The sequence below is a fragment of the Mobula birostris genome, chromosome 16 (assembly GCF_030028105.1).
Source record: "Mobula birostris isolate sMobBir1 chromosome 16, sMobBir1.hap1, whole genome shotgun sequence".
Classification (NCBI taxonomy): Eukaryota; Metazoa; Chordata; class Chondrichthyes; order Myliobatiformes; family Myliobatidae; genus Mobula; species Mobula birostris.
In genome coordinates this window covers 71,831,285-71,855,488 of record NC_092385.1, presented here as the reverse complement: position 1 = coordinate 71,855,488, position 24,204 = coordinate 71,831,285, and the positions used below count along the sequence as shown (strand labels likewise).

General features: G+C 40.7%; 1 protein-coding gene across 1 annotated transcript in view; it reads right to left on the bottom strand.

Moving 5' to 3' along the window:
• Nucleotides 1-23,388, bottom strand: part of LOC140210884 (guanine nucleotide-binding protein G(t) subunit alpha-1) — a 104,648-nt gene extending 81,260 nt beyond the window's left edge. Inside the window, exon 1 of the mRNA XM_072280140.1 lies at nt 23,283-23,388. Within this exon, the coding sequence (XP_072136241.1) occupies nt 23,283-23,388 (106 nt within the window). The remainder of the gene's footprint in view (nt 1-23,282) is intronic.
• Nucleotides 23,389-24,204: the final 816 nt, after the last annotated feature.

The window sequence follows — 24,204 nt, the reverse complement described above, 5'->3', positions numbered from 1 at the left end:
AAAAGGTCAGCAGAACATGGTGGGCCAAAGAGCCTGTACTGCACTATTCTATGTTCTAAAGTTCTATTTGTGTCAAAAAGGGCAGTGCCTGGAGGATATTCTCCACCAAATCCCCTCCGGTACCTATCTTTACATGTAGATTGAAATATCGAAACACATAATGAAAAACGTTATTTGAGTCAAATCAAGTCAGCAAGGATTGTGCTGGTGCAAATCTCACTATTTTTCCGGTACCAGCGCAGAATATCTCCAACTTACTGATCCTAACCGTATGTCTTTGGAACATGGGGGGAGATGGGAACACCTGGAGGAAAGCCAGACAGTTATTGGAAGAACATACAAACAGCAGTGGGATTCGAAACTAAGTCAGTGATGATTGGTGTTGTAAGGTAATTGTACTAACTGCCACACTGCTGTGCCACGTTGGGAGTGGAAGGTGAAAGTTTAATAACAATTAAAGAATAATTGGATATGCAATGATGTACAGGAATTACAAAGCTATGGAGCAAGATTTGTGAAGTGGGATTGGCTTGAAATAGTCAGCATTGGCACTGTGGGATGAATTGATTCCTTTTCTATTTTAATTTCCCATGATTCAATCACTTGAGAATGTTTGAGGTTCTCCAAATAATCTCATACCTTCAGGTGAAGTGTGTTAGCCAAGAAAATAAGTAATGATTATTATATACTTATTTTCACCTTCTGGAGTACCTGGAAGAGTTACATGCAGTGACTGTCTGAATATCTTAAAGCTTCACTTTGGCATTTTGATATAATTGGTACTTTTCTTGGAAAGCCGTGGGAGGTAGACTGCAAGTGGAATAAAGTTGAGAATATTGATGAGGTTATTTAACAGGAGAAAATAAGCCCCCTCAAATATTTGCATTGAGGCTATCTTGAAGGCTGCCAGGCTCTGTAATTGCAGGGTAATTATTGTCTTAATGGCATAATTGTTCATAGTTAAAGATTCGTACCTGTAGAGAAGAGAAATTACAATAGGGATTCACTCTGAACAAAGTGATTTTATTACAGGAAGAAGGTACAGGAAAGGAAAAAAGGTGAGTGTTTGGATATAATGCCTTTGTTGCCATTGCTTAGGTTATTCTTGTAACATCTAAGACATTATGAATTCCAATTGCCTCTTTGAGTGCAGTTCCAAAGATAGTCAAGAAACGTAACTTAATCTAAGACAAAATGCTGACTCCTCTACATTGCGGTTGAAGTGCCCAACATCTACAAGCATACACTACAGTTATTCAAAGCTTTGTTAACAGCACCTCCCAGCTCCACAGTCTCTCCAATAAGGTCGGGGCTCATGTATCGAAACTCCATCTCTTGCATTTCCGCCTCGTGATATCACCGTGATTTGGAAATACATTACTGATCCTTCATTATGGCTGCTTCTGAAACCAGGAATACTCTCTGCAGCCTTCACCAGAACCACTGCAGTGGCTCCTGAAGAAACACCACCTCCTACTTTAGGGTTGGACAACAAATGTTGGGTTTGCTGGTGACACCTGCATCCTATTATTGAATAAGATTTTTTTCCTTCTGAACATTCTGCCCAGCTGTAAGCAAACACAATATCCCAGAATTTTCTGCCAAATTCATGACAAGTTTAACAGCTCTGTCCTTAATAAGGTGCTAATTATACAGCTGCTCATGGTGAAGGAGACATCCCCTGGGAGTTATGAATTGCCACTTTTTATTGGATGAATTAGCCTCGTCAAATCAGCGACCATGTATAAGTGAATTGCCATTAAATTTGACGGAGGAGGTCAGCGGTGGTAGTAAGCAGTGTAAGGACTTTCCTACTGAAGAGTTCTGTTTTCTTGCCATGCCATACAATCTCCTGAGCCTACGTAGTAAATTGTGAGCAGACAATTTTAATATTTAAATGTTACAGTTTTTTATTATCTTGGTTTTAATATCTACTCATCTTCTCCTTCCAATTTTTCTTTCTCTTTTTATTTTCCTTTGAATTTGCCGCAAATCCACTTTAAAAGAAGGTGGACTTGTGGCAAAATTAAAAAAGAAATCTCTCTGTGTCCTCTTCTATCCTTGAATCTCAATGGATGAGTAGGTGGAGCGTGGTTCCATCTTTCATCCAGGCTTCTCATTGGCCTTTTGGCCTCAGCCCAACATCATCAGCCTGACCCTCCACCAACATGCAAGCAAAACTTCTTGTGATGAAGAGGAAAAAAAATCTAATGTGGGAAATCATTAGGTGAACTGTGCAAGATAAATCTGGACTAATGTATCTTTTAATCTTCTAGATTTGGGTAAGAGGACTTTGTCCATATTATGTCTACTTTGGTGGTTGTGAAGGAAAGGAGGTAAATTTGATTGTCTGTTTTAGAGTAGCCCAGGTCTACCAGCCTAATGGTAGCCCTTGAAACATCTTGGAATATCCTGACGTACTGAAAGGCCCTATGTCATTGTAATTTCTTTTTTCAGTATTAATTTTTTGGGACACTTCTGTATGAACTAAAATTATGAACTTTCATGGTTACAAACTGAAATACCATGTTGACTGTAAGATATTTTGGTGTGTTCTTCAGTTATGAAGGAAGATATGTTGATGTTTATCCATGCTTGTATCACTGTTGACTTCAATACATCACTAAGCCAGAACATTTCTGGACACAAAGCAAGAATGGACAAATTATTGAAATGCTACCCGTATAAGAATGTTTCTTGACCATAGGTAGCATCTTGAATTTGCCAGAGCTATTTCTGAGTTAATGTGAAATGTTTTAGTGTTTTTACATCGTTAACTTAATAATGAACCAAGTTAAGTAGAAAGGGCTGGAGTAGAGTAAGAATCTGGAAAAAGGCAATTTAACTATAACTGAAGCCTACAGTTTTGTACTTCCTTAAATTCAAGTAGATGTGTCCATTTTCATAGGATAAGATAGTAATCTAATCTGAAGGGGTCAGGACCTACGTTCAGAACCTATACATCAAGCTGAACACAGATAGAAGCAATCTTTCAAAGTACGGTCACTCCATGCTCAAAGTAATCCTCAAGATTAGTCTACTTCAAAGAGAATAATGGTTGCTAGGTAACTGCTGCATTAACTAACTGACACTTATGTACAAAATGACAGGGTCAAGCAAAAGTCGTTCTTGGCACTTTTGAAATTAGGCCAGATAAGCTTGAGCTCATAAAATGCTTTCAAATGAGCTCTAATTACAAACTGCTTTTTGAATGACTCACCAGATCAACTCTTAATGGAATATTGTCTACTTTATTATTGTTTTAGTGCTAGCAAGTCTTCTGAGGGCCATGTCCATTCCATCTCACTGATTTTCTAGATCACAGTAGTCTGTACATTTTAGGCCATTTATTGTGCTTGTGACGAAACACAGATCAACTGAACTACAGCATCAAGGAAAGGCTAATTGGAAACATACACTCTGTTGCCACTTTATTAGCTCCCTCCTGTACCTAATAAAGTGGCCACTTCTGCTGCTATAGCTCATTCACATCAAGGCTCAACGCTCTGCGCATTCAGAGATGCACTTCTGCACACCACTGTTTTGATGCATGTCACTTTGAACCAGCCTAGCCATTTTTCTCTGAACTCTCATTAATAAGGTGTCTTTGCCCTCTGAACTGCAGCTTAACGGATGTTCTATTTGATTTTCTGTTGTTTGTGAAAATCCCAAGAGATAAGCAGTTTCTTAGCTACTTAAGCCACCCTATGTGGCACCAACAATTATTCCATGGTCAACTTCACTTGGGATCACATTTCTCCCCCATTCTGACATTTGGTCTGAACAACAACAAAACCTCTTGACCATGTTTGAATGATTTTATGCATTGAGTTGCTGCCACATGATTGGCTGATTAGATATTTGCATTAACAAGCTGGTGTGCCTAATAAAGTGGCCACTGAGTGTATTAGACATTGGCAACATACTTTGCAGCCAAACACGCTTCTTTGATTTGAGCTGGCCATGTTCCTGTTCACTGAACAGATTTGTTTTTAACTTACTAATTCACAGGATGTAGATATTGCTGGCAACACTGTCAATTATTGTCTATTCATTATTGTTTCTAAGCAGTGGAAGAAGTAGAGAGGAGTCAACCACGTTGTTGGGTCCGGTCAAAAATAGGCCAAGCCAGATGAAGATGGGATACTTCCTTCCCTGTAGCGCATCAGTAATCCAGATAGGATTTTACAACAATCCAATTGTTTCATGCTTACTGGCACTGAGTCCAGCTTTTAAAGAAAGATCCAGATTGATTTAATTACTTAGATTTAAATTCCTCAACTGCTATGGTTGGATTCAAACTCATGTCTCTAGATCAACGGCTCAGAATTCACTGCTAGCACAGTTTTTTAACAAAGAGTATTTCTGGACTTAGCTTTTTGTGGGGAGATGCTGACTCCCTTCTTTTTTACATGGGGTGGCATGGCAACATAGAGGGTAGTGTAACACTTTCAGTGCCAGTGACCCGGCTTTATTTTCTGCTGTTGCCTAGTAAGGAACGTGGATGTTCTTCCTGTGACCACATGGATTTTCTCTGGGTGCTCCATGTTAATCCTACATTCTAAAGACATACAGGTTGGTAGATTACTTGGTCACAAGGGTGTAATTGGGCGTTGCAGGCTTGTTGAGCTGGAAGGGTCTGTTACTGGGCTGTATCTTTAAAAAAAATAGATAGACATGGGATTTGATTATTATACTCTAAGGGGTTAAACTAACGTGAGAAACTCACTGGATTGCAGTAGTTGAAATATACTATAGTAATGGTAAAATTAATGGGTCTTTAATGCACAGCATATTGGAATTAAACAAAACAGGAAAGGAAGATGTAGGTTATTAGTATTGATATTCCTATGCTCTTTATACTTTAGACAGAATTGTAAAACTGCAGTTAATCCATAGTTTATGAAATGACCTGCCAGTTTAACATCCATTAATGGAACCTAATATCATGGTTAAATTTAATTTAATTTGCATTTTCTTCACTTCAGAAGGTTCAGATCAAATTAATTCAGGTCTGTAACATAACCTGAAAGATCATCAGGTTGGGGCAGAATTTGGTTGATGTGTCTAAGACACAATCCATAGACAGGGTGACCAGAGGAGAGACCATACCGGGTCTGGTGCGAGGCATTGTACCCGGTCAGATGACAGCTCTCCTGGTGGGTGAGCATTTCAAAGACAGTGACCACAGCTCCCTGACCATTACAAAGCATTAGACAGGGCAAGTATTTAATTGGGGGGTAGGTGAAACATGATGCCATTAGGCAGGAATATTGGAAGTGTACATTGGGAACAGATGTTCTCAGGGAAATGCACGATGGAGATGCAGGGGCTGTTCAGGGAGCACTTGCATAGGGTTCAGGATAAGTTTATCTCACTGAGGCAGGGAAAGCATAGTAGGGGTGCAGCAACCTGATTGACAATAGATGTGGAACATCTGGTTAAGAGGGAGAAGTAAGCTTAGTTAAGGTGTCAGAAGAAAGGATCAGACAGTGCTCTAGAGAGTTCAAGGCAGCTAGGAAGGAACTGAAGAATGGAATTAGGAGTTCTAGAAGAGGGCATAAGAAGGTCTCGGTGAGCAGGATTAAGGAAAACTCTTAAGGTGTTCAGCACATTTGTGAAGAGCAGAGGATGGCCAGAGTGAGAGAAGGACCAATCAGAGATAGTTAAGGAAACATGCTTGGAGTTGAAGAAGGTAGGGGAGGTTCTTAATGAATAGTTTGCTTCAGTATTCACCAGTGAGAGAGTGAATACTTGATGATTGTGAGGACAGCATAAAACAGGCTAACATGCTAGAACATGCTGACATTAGGAAAGAGGATGTGCTGGAAGTTTTGAAACATATTAAGATAGTTAAGTCCCCAGGACCAGGTGGGGTCTATCTCAGGTGACTATGGGAAATGAGGGAAGAGATTGCTGGGCCTTTGGAAATGATTGTTGTGTCTTCACTGGCCACAGGAGTAGTACAACATGATTGGAGGGAGGCAAATGTTATTTTTTTGTTTTAGAAAGTTAATAAGGATAATCCTGAGAATTATAGACTGGCAAATTTTACATCAGTGATGGATAACCTTTTGGAGAGGATTCTAAGAGACAGGATTTGCCACCATTTGGAGATGCATAGTGTGATTAGGGATAGTCAGCATGGTTTCGTGAGGGGCAGCTCATGCCTCACAATCTGTATGAATTCTTTAAGGAGGTGATAAAAATTGGTGAAGGTAGAGCAGTGGATGTGGTGTATATGGATTTTAGTAAGGCGTTTGATAACATTATTCAAGGAAGGTGGGTATGTTGAATGTGCTATCAGTGGTGATGGTAGAAGCAGATAAATTAGAGACATGTATAAACACATGGATGAAATAAAAATGGAGAGCTATGTTGAAGCGATGGGTTAGATTGGTGTAGGTTAAAATGTTGCAATATCACTGTGGACCAAAAGGCCTGTACTGTTCTGTTCTATGTTAAATATGTAGAAGCAGAGGCTTTAAGTGAGTATTTCCAGAGTAAGTTGGCCTCTTCTTAATATTAAAGACAAATAATTTATAAATGAAATTACAAAAGGTCTTTTCAAGTGGAGCCGTCTTTTGCAAAATGTGGTGGACGCTTGTCAACGATAGTTTCAAGCTTGAGAATGGCAGGGTTTTGGGGATGAAAGGAATCAAAAGATATGGGTAACCGAAAACAGCAGTGATCTCATAGAGTTTTGCAGCACAGTAACAGATCCAACTTGTCCATGCTTACCAAGGTGCCTCCTTGATTTAGCCTCATTTGCCTGCATTAGGCTCCTATCCTGTTAAACCTTTCCTATCCATGTATCTTTCCAAATGACTTTTAAAGATTGTAACTGTACCCTTTGTACTCTGGCAGCTCATTCCATATGCCCACTCCTTAGTGAAATGGTGGAAGATATTTCAAATTCAAAAGTCAAAGTATATTTATTATCAATCAAAGTAGACAAGGATGGTGCCTGAATACACTGCTCTTTTGGTGGACATCTAGATTGTGGAACCATCTGTTTCACTTCTTTTATATCTTTCACTTTTGTTTCTTGTCTTGAATGTGATTCTGGAACTGTCAGAGACTGTCTGTTGTTGTTTGGAGATCATTTGAGTGCTTTGGCACTCTGCATTCTCTGAGATTCCGGGAGGCAGAGGCAGCCTGAGTGAACCTCGTGACAAGAAGGCTGCAGGTTGGTGTGTGAGCTGATGTTTGATCCTATTTCACTGATGAAAGCTTCCATTGTTTGCCAATTGAAACATCAAGGCAAGTGCGCAAGTTTGGAGATCATTTGGGTGCTCCAGTGGCCTGCAGTCTCTGAGAGGATTCTGCAAGGCAGAGACAGCGTGTGCGAACCTCGTAGCGGGCAGGGCACAGGATGGGGTGCAAGCAAGTGTTTGGCTCCATTTCGCCGATTAAAGCTCCCATTGTTTGCGGACTAAAGCAACAAGGGATATTGACGCATCGAAGCAAGTATGGAGGGTGAGCACTGGCTGCCTGGCTTTTGACCGCTCTGCCACGCTGTCGGGGAGGGGAGAGCCTGCCGCTGTGGAGAGTGTTGCCCAGGTGTTGTTTCTCTGTTTTGGATGTGCATTATAAAATCTTCTTTTGTAGTCTTATAGTTTTTTATATTCTGTGTATTTTCACCCAATCTTTTTGTGTGAGGAGGGAGATCTGGGAAGTTGATACGCCTGTTCAGGTTTTTGTGTTTTTATTTTTACGCGGAGATGGGATTTGGGGTTGATGATTGTGCTGCCTTTCTTTTCTTTCTTGGTTGTATGGCTACCCAGAGGACTGAAGAATGTCAGAGTTGTATACCTTGGTAATAAATGAACCTTTGAAACTCTGAACCTTTGAAGTACGTCTACGTCATGGTATACTACCCTGCGATGCGTTTTCTTGCAGTCAGTTCACAATAGACCAAAGAAATACAATAGAATCAATGAAAAACTACACACAAGCAACTAATGAAGAAAAACTGTGCAAATACAGCTATAAATAAATAACTAATATTGAGAACATGAATCGTGGAGCCTTGAAACTGAGACCCTAGGTTGTAGAATCAGTTCAGAGTTGAGATGAGTGAAGTTATCGCCTTTAGTTCTAGAGCCTGATGGCTGAGGGGCATTAACTGATCTTGAACCTGGTGGTGTGAGTCCTAAGGCTCCTGTTTCTCTTTCCTGATGACAGTAGTGAGAAGAGAGCATGGCCTGGACAGTGAGGGTACTTGATTATGGATGCCACTTTTTTTTGTGGCAACACTCCTTGTTGGTGTGCTCAATGGTGTGGAGGGTTTTTACTGTAATGGATTCGGCTGTATCACCACTTTCTGTAGGTAGAATGATTGGTAATATTTTATTCCAGGATATTCTACCTATCTAGATCCTCAAACCAGAATGACTGTGGCAAGAAACAGTGATATCCAGAGGCCAAGACCATTATCCCAGGCAGTGGAGCATGATTCCTGTTAATGCAAATAGTGACTTTAACTCAAACAATTTAAATATGGAATAAAATGTCATCCTCAGCATTAGTTGTCATCCAGCTGCTGAAATGTCATAAAACCCAATTTAGTCCAACAATGTCCTTCAGGGGAGGAAATCTGTCGTCCTCACCCACTTCATCCTTTTTGTGACTCCAGACCCCTGACCTCTCTCTGAAATGGCAGTTGCTCCAGGAAAACCAGGCAGAAAATAAATGACAGCATAGTCGGTGATACCAGCATCCTGTGAATGATTACATTTTTTAAAAACTCATTGTTTTCCTTTTCCCTGCACAGTTCCACCTGGAATCTATTCCACATGTTACTTACTCAATATGCAGAAAATATCTTGATATCTGACCTCAATATGCCATATACTAGTTTGAACTTGTTACTTCTGTAATTTAATTTAACACAATCAAGTAATTTCCTTCCTTGATATCCTTCAAGATAAGTTTCAGTCTGTCTATGGTTCACTGCAGACTGCATGCCAGTAACATCATAAAACTTGCAGTATATAAGGAGGCCATTTGTTTTATTTAATTGATTTATTATTTAGAGATAGAGGGCAGAATAGGCCTTTCTGGCTGTTCGAGCTGTGCCACTCAGCTTAATCGCGGGACAATTTACAATGACATTGTACAATTTACAATTATCCTACTAACTAGTACATCTTTGGACAGTGAGAGGAAACCAGAAGACCTGGAGAAAACCACACTTTCCATGGGGAGGACATCGGGATTGAACTCTGAATTCCGATGCCCCAAGCTGTAATAGAGTCACGCTAACTTCTATGCTGGCTCTTTGAAAGACTTGACCAGTTATCCCTCTATGTTCCCTGAATCTATTCATATCTTGACACATATAGGTCAAATCACCTTGGTTTCTTGAAAGACTTTCCTAACCAAAATCCTCTTATCTAGCCTTGCAAGCGCCTATTAACTTTACTTTGTGCTTAATTTGCTGTATTCTGTGGTTTAGTAATTTGTTGCTGCTAGCTTGTTCCTTATTAACTATTAGTCAAGTTAGTAATGACTCAGTCATTCAACCGCATTCTGTGGTAAACCGCAGATCAGCAACAGTGTACATTATATAAGGTTGCTGAAGGACAGTTGGTTTTAAAGCAAAATATAGTTATGATCTACAGACTAAAGCAAGTTTCTATGCTTTGGTTTGTGAGGGTGGTGTTCAGCCCATTAGGTGGTTGCTCTGGCAATAGACTTCAACATTTTTCACCCTCCTGCAGCGTGTGCATGTAAAATATCATCACTTTCCTCTTCTCTTTCCCGATGCTACTTGATCTGCTGTGGGCTCTGGCACTTTTCTTCCCATGCCACAACTTCAAACCACATTGTTCCCTCAGAAATGATTCCTGACCAAGCAGCTGTTTCCTGGCTTCTGAGTCAGTGAGTATTCCCAAGCCAGGAATAGTGGGAAAGATTCAGTTTCTTATTATTGGCATGTGTTGACAATTCTGGCAGCTCCAGTTTTGAAAGAGTACGCTGAGGAACTTCTCATTTTTCCTGGTCTCCATTGCATCTACCTTTTGAATGCTCCTGGCAAGTGTAATGCTTCCCATTCGTAATGAGAGTCCCTGTAGAGTAGGGTTCCCAACCTTTCTTAAGCAATGGACCCCTACCATTAACCAAGGGATCTGTGGACCCCTGCTCTGGAGGGTGAAAGAAAACTCTCTGAAAGTTATTTGTATTGATGTCCACTCCACCCATCAGTCAATGAAGAATATTGTTTTCTTCCATTTTCACCTTATGTTTCCTCCGGGTACTCCAACTTCCTCTCGCATTCCAAAGACATACGGTTAGGATTAGTGAGTTATGGGAATACCATATTGGCACTGGAAACATCATAACACTAGCAGGCTGCCCAGCACAATCCTCACTGATTCCATTTGACGCAAATGACACACTCCACAGTATGTTTTGATGTACATGTGACATCAAATCTTTATCTTTATATTGGTGATTAGTACTCCTGAAGGGAAAATAGGCAAAATAATCAATTCTACAGTAGCTGTCATAGATTCAGGATGTCTTAAATTTGTTTACTACCAATAAGTTAATTTAGAAGTGTCATCACTGTACTGAAGTAGGAAACATGGCCGCTATATTTGAGCATGAAAAATAGTATGTTGTAATCAGAAAATAATAATTTATTATGATGTGGTCAAGGGTTTATTTATTTATTTACTTAGCAATAATGTGTGGAATAGACTCTTCAAGCTGTGCTACCCCAGCAACCTCGAAAGCCCCTTTTTAACCCTAGCCTATTCACAGGCCAATATACAATGACCAATTAACCTACTAGCTGCTACATCTTTGGATTGTGGGTGGAGAACTGGAGCAGCCAGCTGCAGAGGATGAGCAAACTGCTTACAGAGGACATCAGTACTGAACTCTGAACTCCAATGCTTCAAGCTCTAATAGCGTCACACTGGCCATTACACTAGTGAGGTTCTTACTCCTCTTCAAAGTAGTCCCATGAGGCTACTTTTAGTAACATGAAGGTAAGGTCTCGGTTTACTAACGCACCATAAAGCCAGTACCTCAGATAATGGTACTAGAGTTTCAGCCTAGAGTTTTTGTTCAAGATTCTAGAGTGGCAAAAACCCATAACAAGTTGATGCCGATGGTGGAATCCTACCCCCTTTGAACCCAGATGACATGTACCCCCAAATTATGGCTGGCTGTACCTATTACTATGGCAATGCACACCAAATTTTAGAGGAACTCAGCAGGTCTGGCAGCATCTATGAAGGGAAATAAACAGTCTCAGCCTGAAATGCCAACTGTTTATTCCTCTCCATGGATGCTGCCTGATCTGCTGAGTTCCTCCAGCATTTTGTGGATGTTGCTCTAGATTTTCAGCATCTGTGAAATATCTTGTGTTTGTCATAGAGGATGTGTGTCAGCACAGGAGTTCATATTTTGCCCCTGATGGAACCCAGTTACGTTACAGTTTCTTGGATAAATAGATAACCTCTTTGATGATATTTCAATTACAATAGGTAGATAGTTAGAACTTCTCTGACAGACTGATCAGCCCACACTGGGCCAGATAGCACATAGGCCAAGTGCAGCCTACAGCCCTTTCATTGTTAGCCCAATGATGTATCTTTGTCAGTTTCTGGAGGTCAGTGTCCAAAGTGAAATTTCCACATCCCGTCATAACCTTTCTGAGTGACACTGCTAATTTAGTGCTAATTGGTGTCAAGATATAGGCAGACTCTTTTTTTTTTGTCACAGTTCAATCTACTGTGTATATTAAACCCATCTGAAAACTTTCTTTTTTAAAGGTTGTTATACCAGGCAGAGAGTGGAAACTTCCATTGAAAGCCTGGCCTCAGTTTGACCCGTGCACTGAGTGAAAGGGTAATGTGCAAACACACTGAGTAATCATTACCTGCTTGTTCCTTTCTGTGGTTTTAATATCTCTGACTCGGCAGTTTCCAGCACAGTGCACAGATTACATGATTATTAAATTTGGTATACCAATTACAGGATATCACTTTGGAGACACAGGAGCCTCCTGATACTGGAATCTGAAGCAAAAAGTAAACTCCTAGAAGAAAAGTAGATCGAGCTGCTTTATATCTTACTCTGTTCGGTTGCACTTTGTGCCAACATTTTCTGAGAAGGTTTCAGAATTTGTTGCAATGTATTGTACACAAAATCATTCAGCTATTCTCTATTAGAATTTGGAAATTGTCTGAATTTAACAATCCTGACCTCTTATATATTCGATGCAACACAAAAACACAATAAGATAAAGACAAACCAACGTAGAACATACAGGGTTAATGGTAAGGCACTGAGGAGTGCAGTGGAACGGAGGGATCTGGGAATACAGATACAAAATTCCCTAAAAGTGTCATCACAGGTAGATAGGGTTGTAAAGAGAGCTTTTGGTACATTGGCCTTTATTAATCGAAGTATTGAGTATAAGAGCTGGAATGTTATGATGAGGTTGTATAAGGCATTGGTGAGGCCGAATCTGGAGTATTGTGTTCAGTTTTGGTCACCAAATTACAGGAAGGATATAAATAAGGTTGAAAGAGTGCAGAGAAGGTTTACAAGGATGTTGCTGGGACTTGAGAAACTCAGTTACAGAGAAAGGTTGAATAGGTTAGGACTTTATTCCCTGGAGCATAGAAGAATGAGGGGAGATTTGATAGAGGTATATAAAATTATGATGGGTATAGATAGAGTGAATGCAAGCAGGCTTTTTCCACTGAGGCAAGGGGAGAAAAAAACCAGAGGACATGGGTTAAGGGTGAGGGGGGAAAAGTTTAAAGGGAACATTGGGGGGGCTTCTTCACACAGAGAGTGGTGGGAGTATGGAATGAGCTGCCAGACGAAGTGGTAAATGTGGGTTCTTTTTTAACATTCAAGAATAAATTGGACAGATACATGGATGGGAGGTGTATGGAGGGATATGGTCCATGTGCAGGTCAGTGGGACTAGGCAGAAAATGGTTCGGCACAGCCAAGAAGGGCCAAAGGGCCTGTTTCTGTGCTGTAGTTTCTATGGTTCTATGGTTAACACAATAATAATAAAAACACACAATAAATATAAATACAGAAGACAGTTTATATAGATAGATTGATTATTTATCAATAAAGTGATCCTACGCTGTACACAAAGTGATCAACAGGAAATAATAAAGTAGTGGTGGAGTTAGCAGGAGGAGATGTTGATCAGTCCTACTGCTTGGGGAACTTGGTAACTTCTTGAGTCTGGTGTTCCTGTTGGGAGTGGTGCAAACAGTCCATGAGCAGGCTGGGTGGTATCCTTCCTGATTTTACTGGCCCTTTCTGGTACCTTTTGTATACATATCATTGATGGTGAGTAGGCTGGTGCCATTAATGCTTTAGACAGTTTTGACTACCCATTGTAGAGCCTTCCTGTCCGCCACAGTGCAGTTTCCATACCATGAAGTGATGCAGCTTGTTAGGATGCTCCCTACTGTGTGTCTGTAGATTGATGTGAGTATGGAAGTGCAATGTTCAGCTTGCTTCAGCCTCTTCAGAAAGTAGGAGTGTTGTTGAGCTCTCTTAACTGTGCAGGATGTGTTATGGGACCATGACAAGTTCCATTTGATGTTCATGCCCTGGAGTTTGAAACTGCTTGCAGTTTCCATTGCTGTGCCGCTGATATAAATGTGAGTGTGAGTGGTGCAAATTCTTCTGAAGTCAATAACCATCTTCTTTGTCTTGTTGACATTGAGGAGTAAGTTATTTGTCTGGCCCCAGGCCTCGAGCTCCTCCACCCCCCTCTCATCATTGTTGGTGATGAGCCCTACCACTGTCGTGTCATCTGCGAACTTGATGTGATTACTCGGGTGCTTAGTCGTGCAGTCATGTGTGAGCAGAGCGTACACCAGTGGGCTGAGGCAGCTCTTCCATCGATTTCTCCTCTTTTCTTGTGTTATCATCTATCACTGTGAATCAACTTTTAGCCACCTTTTGTGAATCAATGTCATAATTTTGTTTCTTTGAAGGATCTTGAAGAATCTAAGTTAGTGAATTTAAGGTGGAAACTCTAAGACGGATTCTACCTTAACGTCAATGTTTTGTGCTGTCTGGTACACAAGAAACCTGCACTAGTCTTGACCTTCTTACTCTTCCAGCTATATTGTGCTCCTCTTTTTATTTAATTGCAGCTGGCTTAACAAGAATCAGACTTGTTTTGACCGGCATTGGTCTTTAAATTTGTTTTGTGGTAGCAATATAGTGAATAAATAAAATTTGCTATAAATTACCATAAAAAGTCTACACTCATTGGCTACACTTATTTGGTACACCTGTACACCTCGTTAATGCAAATATCTAATCAACCAATCATGTGACAGCAACTCAATGCATAAAAACCTGCAGATATGGTCAAGAGGTTCTGTCGTTGTTCAGACCAAAAATCAGAATGGGGAAGGAATGTGATCTAAGAGACTTTGTCCATGGATGGTTGTTGGTGTCAGACGGGGTGGTTTGAGTGTCTCAGAAACTGCTGATCTGGGATTTTCACACACAACAGTCTCTAGAGTTTACAGAGAATAGTATGATAAACAAAAAAACATTCATTGACCCTCCCCCCCCCCACCGGTTCCATGGGAGCAAATGACTTGTTAATGAAAGAGGTCAGGGGAGAGTGGCCAACTGGTTCAAGCTGGCAGGAAGGTGACAGTAATTCAAATAACCACGTATTACAACAGTGGCGTGCAGAAGAGCATCTTTAAATGTACAACATAATTGAACCTTCAAGTAGATAGCCTATAGTAGCAGAGGACCATGAAAATACACTCAGTGGCCACTTTATTAGGTACACGAGGTAGCTAATAAATTGGGCAGATAGTGTTTGTCTCCGATCTGCAATGGAGGCTGAAAGAAACTAGAGAAAATTGGGGACCGTGCAGATTGTTGTAAACCTTGGCATGCTGGTCATTGAGAAATACAGGCCTAATGTAGACTAATGATTGTCCACTGCAAATTTGAAGTTAGTTTATCTCTGCATTTGGGTCTGATCTTCACTAATTGGTGCATAGAATTGGAAAGCAGTGATTTACAATAATTGTTGCTAGGAAACATTTAAAATTTGCATCAATAATTCAGCTCAGAATCAGAAGTACGTTAAAATGACTGGATCTCCCTTCTTGTATAAAATAGGTTGACATTGCATTGATTCATGAAGATTCCCTTTTGCTTCAGTGATCTACATAATATAACATAGGCCTAAGCATCATATTAATTACATTTAATTATTCCACTTCAGATTCACTTTCACTGCTGCATAACAAATCTCACATCATACACTCAATGGCCGCTTTATTAGGTATAAGAGTGAAACCCAGTGTGGTCTTCTGCAGCAGTAGTCCATCCACTTCAAGGTTCAATGTGTTACAAATTAAGAAATGCTCTTTTGCACACCAGTGTTGTAACATGTGATTATTTAAGTTGCTGTCGCCTTCATGTCTGCTTGAACCTGTTTGGCCATTCTCTCCTGACCTCCCTCATTAACAAGGCTATTTTTTCCCACAGAACTCACTGGATTTTTTGTTGCCTTTCACACCATTCTCTGTAAAATCTAGAGACTGTTGTGCGTGAAAATCCCAGGAGATCAGCAGATTCTGAGATACTCAAAGCAACCTATCTGGCACCGACGATTGCCAGAGAATTGCATCTCACCAAGGAGACAATGACCTTTGGAGATTAAAGAAAATGTTTTGATCTAGGCCTGCATCTGTGGCCATTTTATTAGGTACACCTGTACACCTGCTTCGTGATGTAAATATCTGATTAGCCAATCATATGGGAACAACTCAATGCATAAAAGCATGCAGACATGGTCAAGAGGTTCAGTTGTTGTTCAGACCAAGCATCAGAATGTGGAAGAAATGTGAGCCAAGTGATTTTGCCAAAGGAATGATTGTTGGTGTCAGATAGGGTCGTGTGAGTATCTCAAAAACTGTTGATTCCCATAACAGTCTCTGGAGTTTACAGAGAATGGTGTGAAAATCAAAAAAAAAAGTGGCAATTCTTGGGCAAAATATCTTGTTAATAAGAGACATCAGAGGAAAATGGCCAGACTAGCTCAAGCTGACAAGAAAGCAACTGTAACTCAAATAACCACCCATTATAACTTCGAATGCCCAACATATCAAACCTTGAAGTAGATGGAATACAGCAACAGAAGACCATGAACTTACACTCAATGGCCACTTCATTAGGTACAGAAGATACGTACTAAATTGGTCATTGGGTGTATGTGATGTGATGAATTATTAATAAAATATTGTAGCTCACTTCACATTTCCCCAAATTGAAGGCCATGGAAATAAATGTTATCAATGTCAAATGAAGCTGGCATTTAACATTATTGTTCAGAATCAGGTTGCAGGTAAGGATGATCTGTAACTAATAAAACAGTATTGCACAGTACAGCCCTTCGGCCCACAGTGTTGTGTCTACCCATTAACCTACTCCAAGACCCTTCCCTCCTTCATAGCTCTTGACTTTTCTATCATTCATGTACCTATGTTCTTAATGTATCAGCCTCTACCCTGACAAGGCATTATCTCCCCTCCTCTCTCCTCACTCTCTCCCCTCCCTCTCCACTCCTCTTCCCCCTCTACTCCCATCCCCCCTCCCCCTCTCCCCCTTCCCTCTCTCCCCCTTCCCTCTCTCCCCCCTCCCCTCTCTCTCCCCCTCCCCTCTCTCTCCCCCTTTCTCCCCCTCTCTCTCTTCCCCCCTCTCCCCCTCTCTCCCCCTCTCTCTCCCCTCTCTTCCCCCCTCTCTTCCCCCCTCTCTTCCCCCTCTCTCTTCCCCCTCTCTCTTCCCCCCTCTCTTCCTCCCCATCTCTTCCCCCCTCTCTCTCTCTTCTCCCCTCTCTCTCTCTCCACTTTCTCTCCCCAATGCAGTTTCTGTGTTTTCCTCTGTATGTCTGATCAAATTGAGAATACCTGTATGACTAGGAGGAATGATGATTCTAGGCACAATACAGGTTAGTGTTTGAATTGATAACAATAAGCTGAATCCCAAATAGGCTATCATCTTATCTCCTATGGCATTAGGCTGTAGATCTCTAGAATTACCTTTGAGTATCGCTCATTCTGTATTGAACATCGACAGTATTTTCCCTGCAGTAAGTCAATGTCATAATTGGCACCGGAAGAGTATAACATTTATTGAGAGACAGAAGTTACAGACTCTGATTGTTTAATTGCTGTACTGTGTATAAACAATCAGTAAATGTCTCCTCTGTTACCAGCTAGGAATATTCACCTATCCTCATTTCTGGTTTGGTAGAACTGTCATTATCTAATTTAGTTGTAGAAAATCTGAAGACTTTGCTATGGTGTCTAAACCAATATTCATCCCTCAAATTTTATTTCTACATTTCAGAGACCAAAATGATGTCTGTGTTTGCTATGTTATAGTGGTGACTGTGCGTACAAAATATTCCACAGGTAGTATTGTACACTTAGATTTACAGGTGACAGCTGGTTCTGTTCCTGAGAACTGTGTGTAACCTATAGAGTTGTAAAGTGGCAATGTGGCCATCAGATGATATACTTAGATAGAGGCATAGGCTAACCCGAGGAAATGTGCAGTAAAACCAGAGAGTTTAACTGAACCATTCAGATATTGTTGCAATACGGGACCCCACTGGGCAGAAGATCTGGACAAGCCCACACCAAGCAGCAAAGTTCATTTCTAGGCACCTTATTACAGGAAGGAAAGGGGAGAGAGTTGGGGGAGCTTTAGAGAGGGTGTAGAGGAAATTTACCAGGATTTGCCTGGATTTGAAAGCGTAAGGATAGGGTGAGTGAGCTAGGGCTTTCCTCTTTGGAACATAGGAGGATGAAAAGTGACCTGATAGAGGTGTATAAGATGATTAGAAGCATTAATAGAATGGACAGCCAGTGCCCTTTACTGGCCAAATCAAGAGGGTATAATTTTAAAGTGATTGGAGGAAAGTATATGGGGGATGTCAGAGGTAAGTTTTTTTTTACACAGTGACTGGTAGGTCTGTGGAACGTACCACCAGCGGTGGTGGTAGATGCAGGTGCATTAACAACATTTACGAGACTCTTAGACTGGCAGATGGATAAAAACAAAATGGAGGACTATGTTGGAGGGAAGGAGTAGGTTAAAATGTCAACTCAATGTTGTTGGCTGAAGAATCTGTACTGTGCTGTAATGTTCTATGCCCTAAGTCCATCCCACCTGTCTCCCAAATATAGCTGTGTATAAAACTGAGGCAGGACCTGGCTATAAATTCAAGTAATGTATTATCTTTCAGCTTTTAGTTCACATTGATAGGACACAATATGGGGATTTAAAGATGGAAACTGATGCTAGTGGTGGTATTGTCGAATTACACAGAATATAGAATAGAATAGTACAGCACAGTACAGGCCCTTCGGCCCACAATGTTGTGCCGACCCTTAAACCCTGCCTATAGAACATAAATTAAATCACAGATTAATCTCATCTTTATAAATAGATTAATGGTCTTTTAAAATGGCTGGTTTTTGAATTTGAATCAGGGTTGTTACATTGGATGTAAAAAGAAATGCCTAACATTAATTACTGTCATATAAAATAGCAGCTTTTGCCAGAATTGTACAGAGAAGACAAAAACTAGGGGAAGAAATTTATCCTCTTTTATTTGCTATAAAAATGCAATGTAAATTCAGTGGCCACTTTATTGGGTACCTCTTGTATCTGATAAAGTGGCCACTGAGTGTATGTTCATGGTCTTCCGCTGCTGTAGCCCGTCCACCTCAAGGTTCGACATCTGTGTTCGGAGATGCTCTTCTGCACACCACTCTTATAACACAAGGTTATTTGAATTACTGTCACCTTCCTGTCAGCTTGAATCAGTATGGCCATTCTTCCTGACCTCTCTCATTATCAAAGTGTTTTCACCCACAGAACTGCTGCTCACTGGATGCTTCTGTTTTGCACCATTCTCTGAAATCTCTAGGGACCATTGTGTATGAAAATCCCAGGACAGCAACAGTTTCTGAGATACTCAAACCACCCCATCCGGCACCAACAATCATTCCACAATCAAAGACACTTAGATCACATTTCTTCCTCATTCTGATGTTTGGTCTGAAAAACAAATGAACCTCTTGAACATGTTTGCATGCTTTTATGCATTGAGTTGACATTGTGAGCATCACTGACTCATGGCTGAAGGAAGATTATAGTTGGGTGCTTAACATCCTCATTGTATTGGAATGACGCAGGTAGGCAGAGAAGGTGGCGAGGCTCTGTTCAGAAAAAAAATGAAATCAAATCCCTAGAAAGCAGTGACGTAGGATTGGAAGATGTAGAATCCTTGTGGGTGAGTGTAAGGGTATAAAGACCCTGATGAGAGTTGTATACAGGCCTCTGAACAGAAGCCAGGATGTGGGGTACAAATTACAATAGGAGGTAGAAATGGGATGTAAAAAGGGCAATTTTAACATAGTTAAGGGGGATTTCAAAATGCATCTAGATTGGGAAAATTGGGTTGGTGCTGGATCCCAAGAGAGAATTTGTAGAATGCCTTCAATATGGGTTTTTAGAGCAGCTTGTGGTTGAGCCCACTAGGAATCAGCTATTCTGGACAGAATGTTGTGTAAAGAATCAGAATTGATTAGGGAGCTTAGGAGGAAGTTTTTATAATATTATGGAATTCACCCTGCAATTTGAGAGGGAGAAGCTAAAGTCAGATATATCAGCATTACAATGGAATAAAGGGAATTAAGGAGTCATGAGAAAGGAGCTGGCCAAAGTTGATTAGAAGGGGACACTAGAAGGGATGACGGCAGAACAGCAATGCCTGGAATTTCTGGGGGCAATTCACAGGCTAGCTACATCCCAAATATGAAAGAGTATTCTAAAGGGCAACTGAGACAACCATGGCTGACAAAGGAAGTCAAAAGAGAGCATATGATATAGCAAAACTTAGTGGAAAGTTAAAGGATTTGGAAACTTTTAGAAACCAACAGAAGGAAACTAAAAAAAGCATGGGGGGTGGGGTTGGGGGTGGGAGAAAATGAAATATGAAGGTAAACTAGACAATAATATCAAAGAGGATACCAAAAGTTTTTTTCAGATGTATAAACATTAAAATCACACTACAGAGGTAGTAATGGGTGGCAAGAAAATGGCAGACAAACTGAGTAAATATTTGGCATCATCCTTCACTGTGGAAGACACTAGCAGTGTGCTTGAACTTTGAGGGTATCAGGAGGCACACGTGAGTGCAGTTGCTAATACTAGGGAGAAGGTGCTTGGGAAACTGAAAAGCCTGAAGATAAATTATCACCTGGAGCAGATGGATTACACCCCATGGTTCTGAAAGAGGTAGCTGGAGAGATTATGGAGGCATCAGTAATGATTTTTCAAGAATTGATAGATTCAGCTATTGTTCCAGAGGACTGAAAAATTGCAAATGTCATGCCACTCTTCAAGGAGGGAGGGAGATCCAAGAAAGGAAATAATAGCCCAGTTAGCCTGACCTCACTATTTGGGAAGATTTTGGAGTCCATTAATAAGGATGTGGCTTGGGGGTACTTGGAGGCAATGATAAAAATAGGGCAAAGTCAGCAATGTTTCCTTAAGGAGAAATCTAGCCTGACTAATCAATTGGAATTCTTTGAAGAAATAGCAAGCAGGATACAGTATATAAAGGAGAATCAGTAGATGTTGTGCACTTGAATTTTCAGGAGGCCTTTGACAAGGTGTTGCACATGAAGCTGCTTAACAAGATAAGAGCCCATGTTATTACAGGAAAGAAACTAGCATGGTAGAGAATTGGCTGATTGGCCAGAGGGAAGAAAAGGAGCCTCTTTTGATTGGCTGTTAGTGATCCATGGTGTTCCACAGTGGTTAGTAATGGGACTGCTTCGTTTTACGTTGTATGTCAGTGATTTGAATGATAGAGTTAATGGCTTTGTGGCCAAGTTTGCAGGTGATATGGAAATAGATGGAGGGGCAGGTAGTTTTGAGGAAGCAGGGGGTCCACAGAAGGACTTAGACAGATTAGGAGAAAGTTGCAATGAATTGGCAGACGGAATACAGAATCGGGAAGTGTACGGTCATGCACTTTGGTAGAAGGAATAAAAGCATAGATTATTTTCTAAATTGGGAGAAATTTCAAAAATCTGAGGTGCAAAGGGACTTGGGAGTCCTCATGCAGCATTCCCTAAATGTTAAATTTGCAGGTTGAACTGGAGCTGAGGTAGGCAATTGCAATGTTAGCCTTCGTTCCAAAAGGACTAGAATTTAAAAGCAAGGCAGCAATGCTGAGACTTTGGCAAGGGTGAAGCTTCACTTGGAGTAGTGCAAGTAGTTTTTGGCTCCTTTTTTAAGAAAGGATGTGCTGACAATGGAGACGTTCACGAGAATGATTCTTGCAATGAAAGGCTTATCATATGAGGAGTGATTGATGGCTCTGTGCCTATGCTCATTGGAATTTAGAAGAATGGGAGGGGATCTCATTGAAACCTATCGAATGAAACCGATACCTGGATAGAGTGAATGTAGAGAGGATGTTTCCTATAATGGGGGAGTCTAGAACCAACCAGAGGGCATCTCAATTAGAACAGAGATGAGGGGGAATTTCTTTAGCCAGAGGATGGTGACTCTGTGGAATTTGTTCCCACAGATGGCTGTGGAGGCCAGGTCATTGGGTGCATTTAAGGTGGAGGTTGATCAGAACATGTCAAGAGTGTGAAAGGTTAAGGGGAGAAGGCAGGGGAATCAAGTTGAGAGGGAAATGGATCAGCCATGATGGAATGGCAGAGCTTACTTGATGGGCTGAATGGCCTACTTCTGCCCCTAAGTCTTATGTTGTTATGGCCTTAAGTATTAGCTGAAGCCACATTGGGAAGTTAAACCAAGGACAAGGTGTATTGAGAGAGGGTATAACAAAGGGTGCTGATGTGTCATCGTTGGGCTCTGTTGTGAATTGGAAACAGTAACTTGAATAAAATGATTTCAAAATGCATTTGAAAAAGGCATTCACAAAAGTCTGAATAAAAGACAAAAGATATTTATAGATACAGACTGAGTGCTCTGCTTATCAGTAAGCTTATTTTTGTCAACCACTTCAAGCATTAATCTGTATTGTGTAACAATTTAAGGACCATCTTTTTCATTGGATCACATTCAGCATTGAAAAATAGTAGGACTAATTTGCCAGGCAGACTAGAGTGTGGATGGAACTGGATACTAGATGCCAGGTACATGAGATTTATTCGCTCCAATGGCCTCCATTCTGCACCTTTTCTGTGTCCTTATTTGAAGGCATTTGATTATACAGTATACGTTGCTTCTAAACCACTTCCAGGATGAAAAAGGAGCACATCTAACTCTGGGACAACTATTCAAGGCACGATGGCAATGACAATTTCTTTATTACTTAGTTAGCATTAAAATGATGAGCTCACAAGATTACTTCCTAATGTCACACAAAGTGTTTTTAAACATACATTCAGTGGCCACATTTTTAGGCGCTTCATGGTTTGGCGTGTTGTGCATTCAGAGATGCCCTTCTGCACAGCACTGTTGTAATACATTTAGATCACATTTCTTTGATGTGTGTTGCTTGAATTTCCAGCATCTGCAGAATTCCTGATGTTTTTGTTCCTAATTCTGATGTTTTGTCTGAACAACAACTAAACCTCTTGACCAAGCCTGCGTGCTTTTATGCAATGAGTTCCTAGCACATATTTGCCTTAATAAGCAAGTGTACACGTGTAGCTAATGAAGTGGCCACGGAGTGTATGTTGTAGCTGTCCTCTAGATTCACACCTCAATCAATCAGAGTTGTAATTAATATTGTAGGGGAATTGACTCCTGATGAAACCGATTATAAAAGGGTCTGTCTCATAATAACTACTGAATGCTTAAAACTGTTCAATGTGTGATAAGTGACAAATTCATTAGACAAAGCTACAATAAAATAGCATTTAAGAATTGAAAGGAGCATATTTTGTATGGAATTGTTCTGCCAAAGGAGTCCTTTTAAATTGATTTTCCTTTGTCTAAACCTTTACAATAGATAAAGGGAAGCATGAGATTTCTGCCTTCATTAATCAGCTTGCATTGTAAAGCCTCTACATAACTTCTTATCAGCAGCTGGTGAGGCAGACCCACTCACTCAGCTTCACCTGCCTTTATCCTTTAACAAGAAGGCAAATTCAGTGTCTAACTACAAAACCAAATGCATTTCTGTGGTCAGCTTGTTTACTCTTTGTTATGCCCCTGCTTTTGAATAATTTAACAATTATTTACCCAGCAGTAGAAGTTTCACTGTTCTTGCATCTTTCTCGGCATCTTCTTTCAGCTTCTTTTCCAGCTCCCTGGAGTGTTTCTCCTCTGCGCTAGCTCCTGCTCCCATGCCGACAAGGTTTTGGAAGTGCTGCTCCCTTCCAGAAGTCTCAACCTCCTTGACTTGCTTTTCTAACCCTGTGTGAGCCTGTCCTGGGGTTGTCTTTGTGGCCAGGGTCCACGCACTTGAAGGGGTGAGAAAGGAAGCCTGTCACTAGTACACTCTGAATAAACTCCAAAGCTGGCGTTCAGCTCTTCTTAGGTTGGGACATGCCATGTGAGGACTGCATTCCAATCAGGGCCAAGGGCAAGGAGAGAGTGGAGAACAACATGCAGAAGGGAATTAACAGACTTGCTGTGGTCAGCTGAAGCTGTGGTCCAAATTGAAGACAAATCCTTAAATCTTCATATTGGTGCTTTAATCAGAAATAGATCTGGATTGGCTTATACCAAGGGATGCTCTGCTTATATGTGTGCACATGCACGTGTAGAGCTAGATTATTTATAGGGATTTTGATTGTGAACGAGTGTGAAATTTATGTTCATATTTAAGTCAGACTCATTGTTGCATGAAATAATAGTTGGAAATCATTGAAACCCACATTTTTGCAATTTAATTAAGACAAATTCCTCCCTTGTTAACATTCTAACTTTCCACTTTCCTAGTTTCTGACATGTTTGATGCAGTCACACCTTTGGATATGAGTCAGTAATCTGAAAAGACTTTTCAGCTTATTTCTCTGTCTGTCTCTCTCTGCCTCTAACTCTTTCTATCTCTCTCTCTCTCTCTCTCTCTCTGTCTCTTTGTCTGTCTGTCTCTCTCCACCTCTCTCTCTACCTCTCTGTCTCTCTGTCTCTCTCGGCGTCACCCTCTCTGTATGTCTTG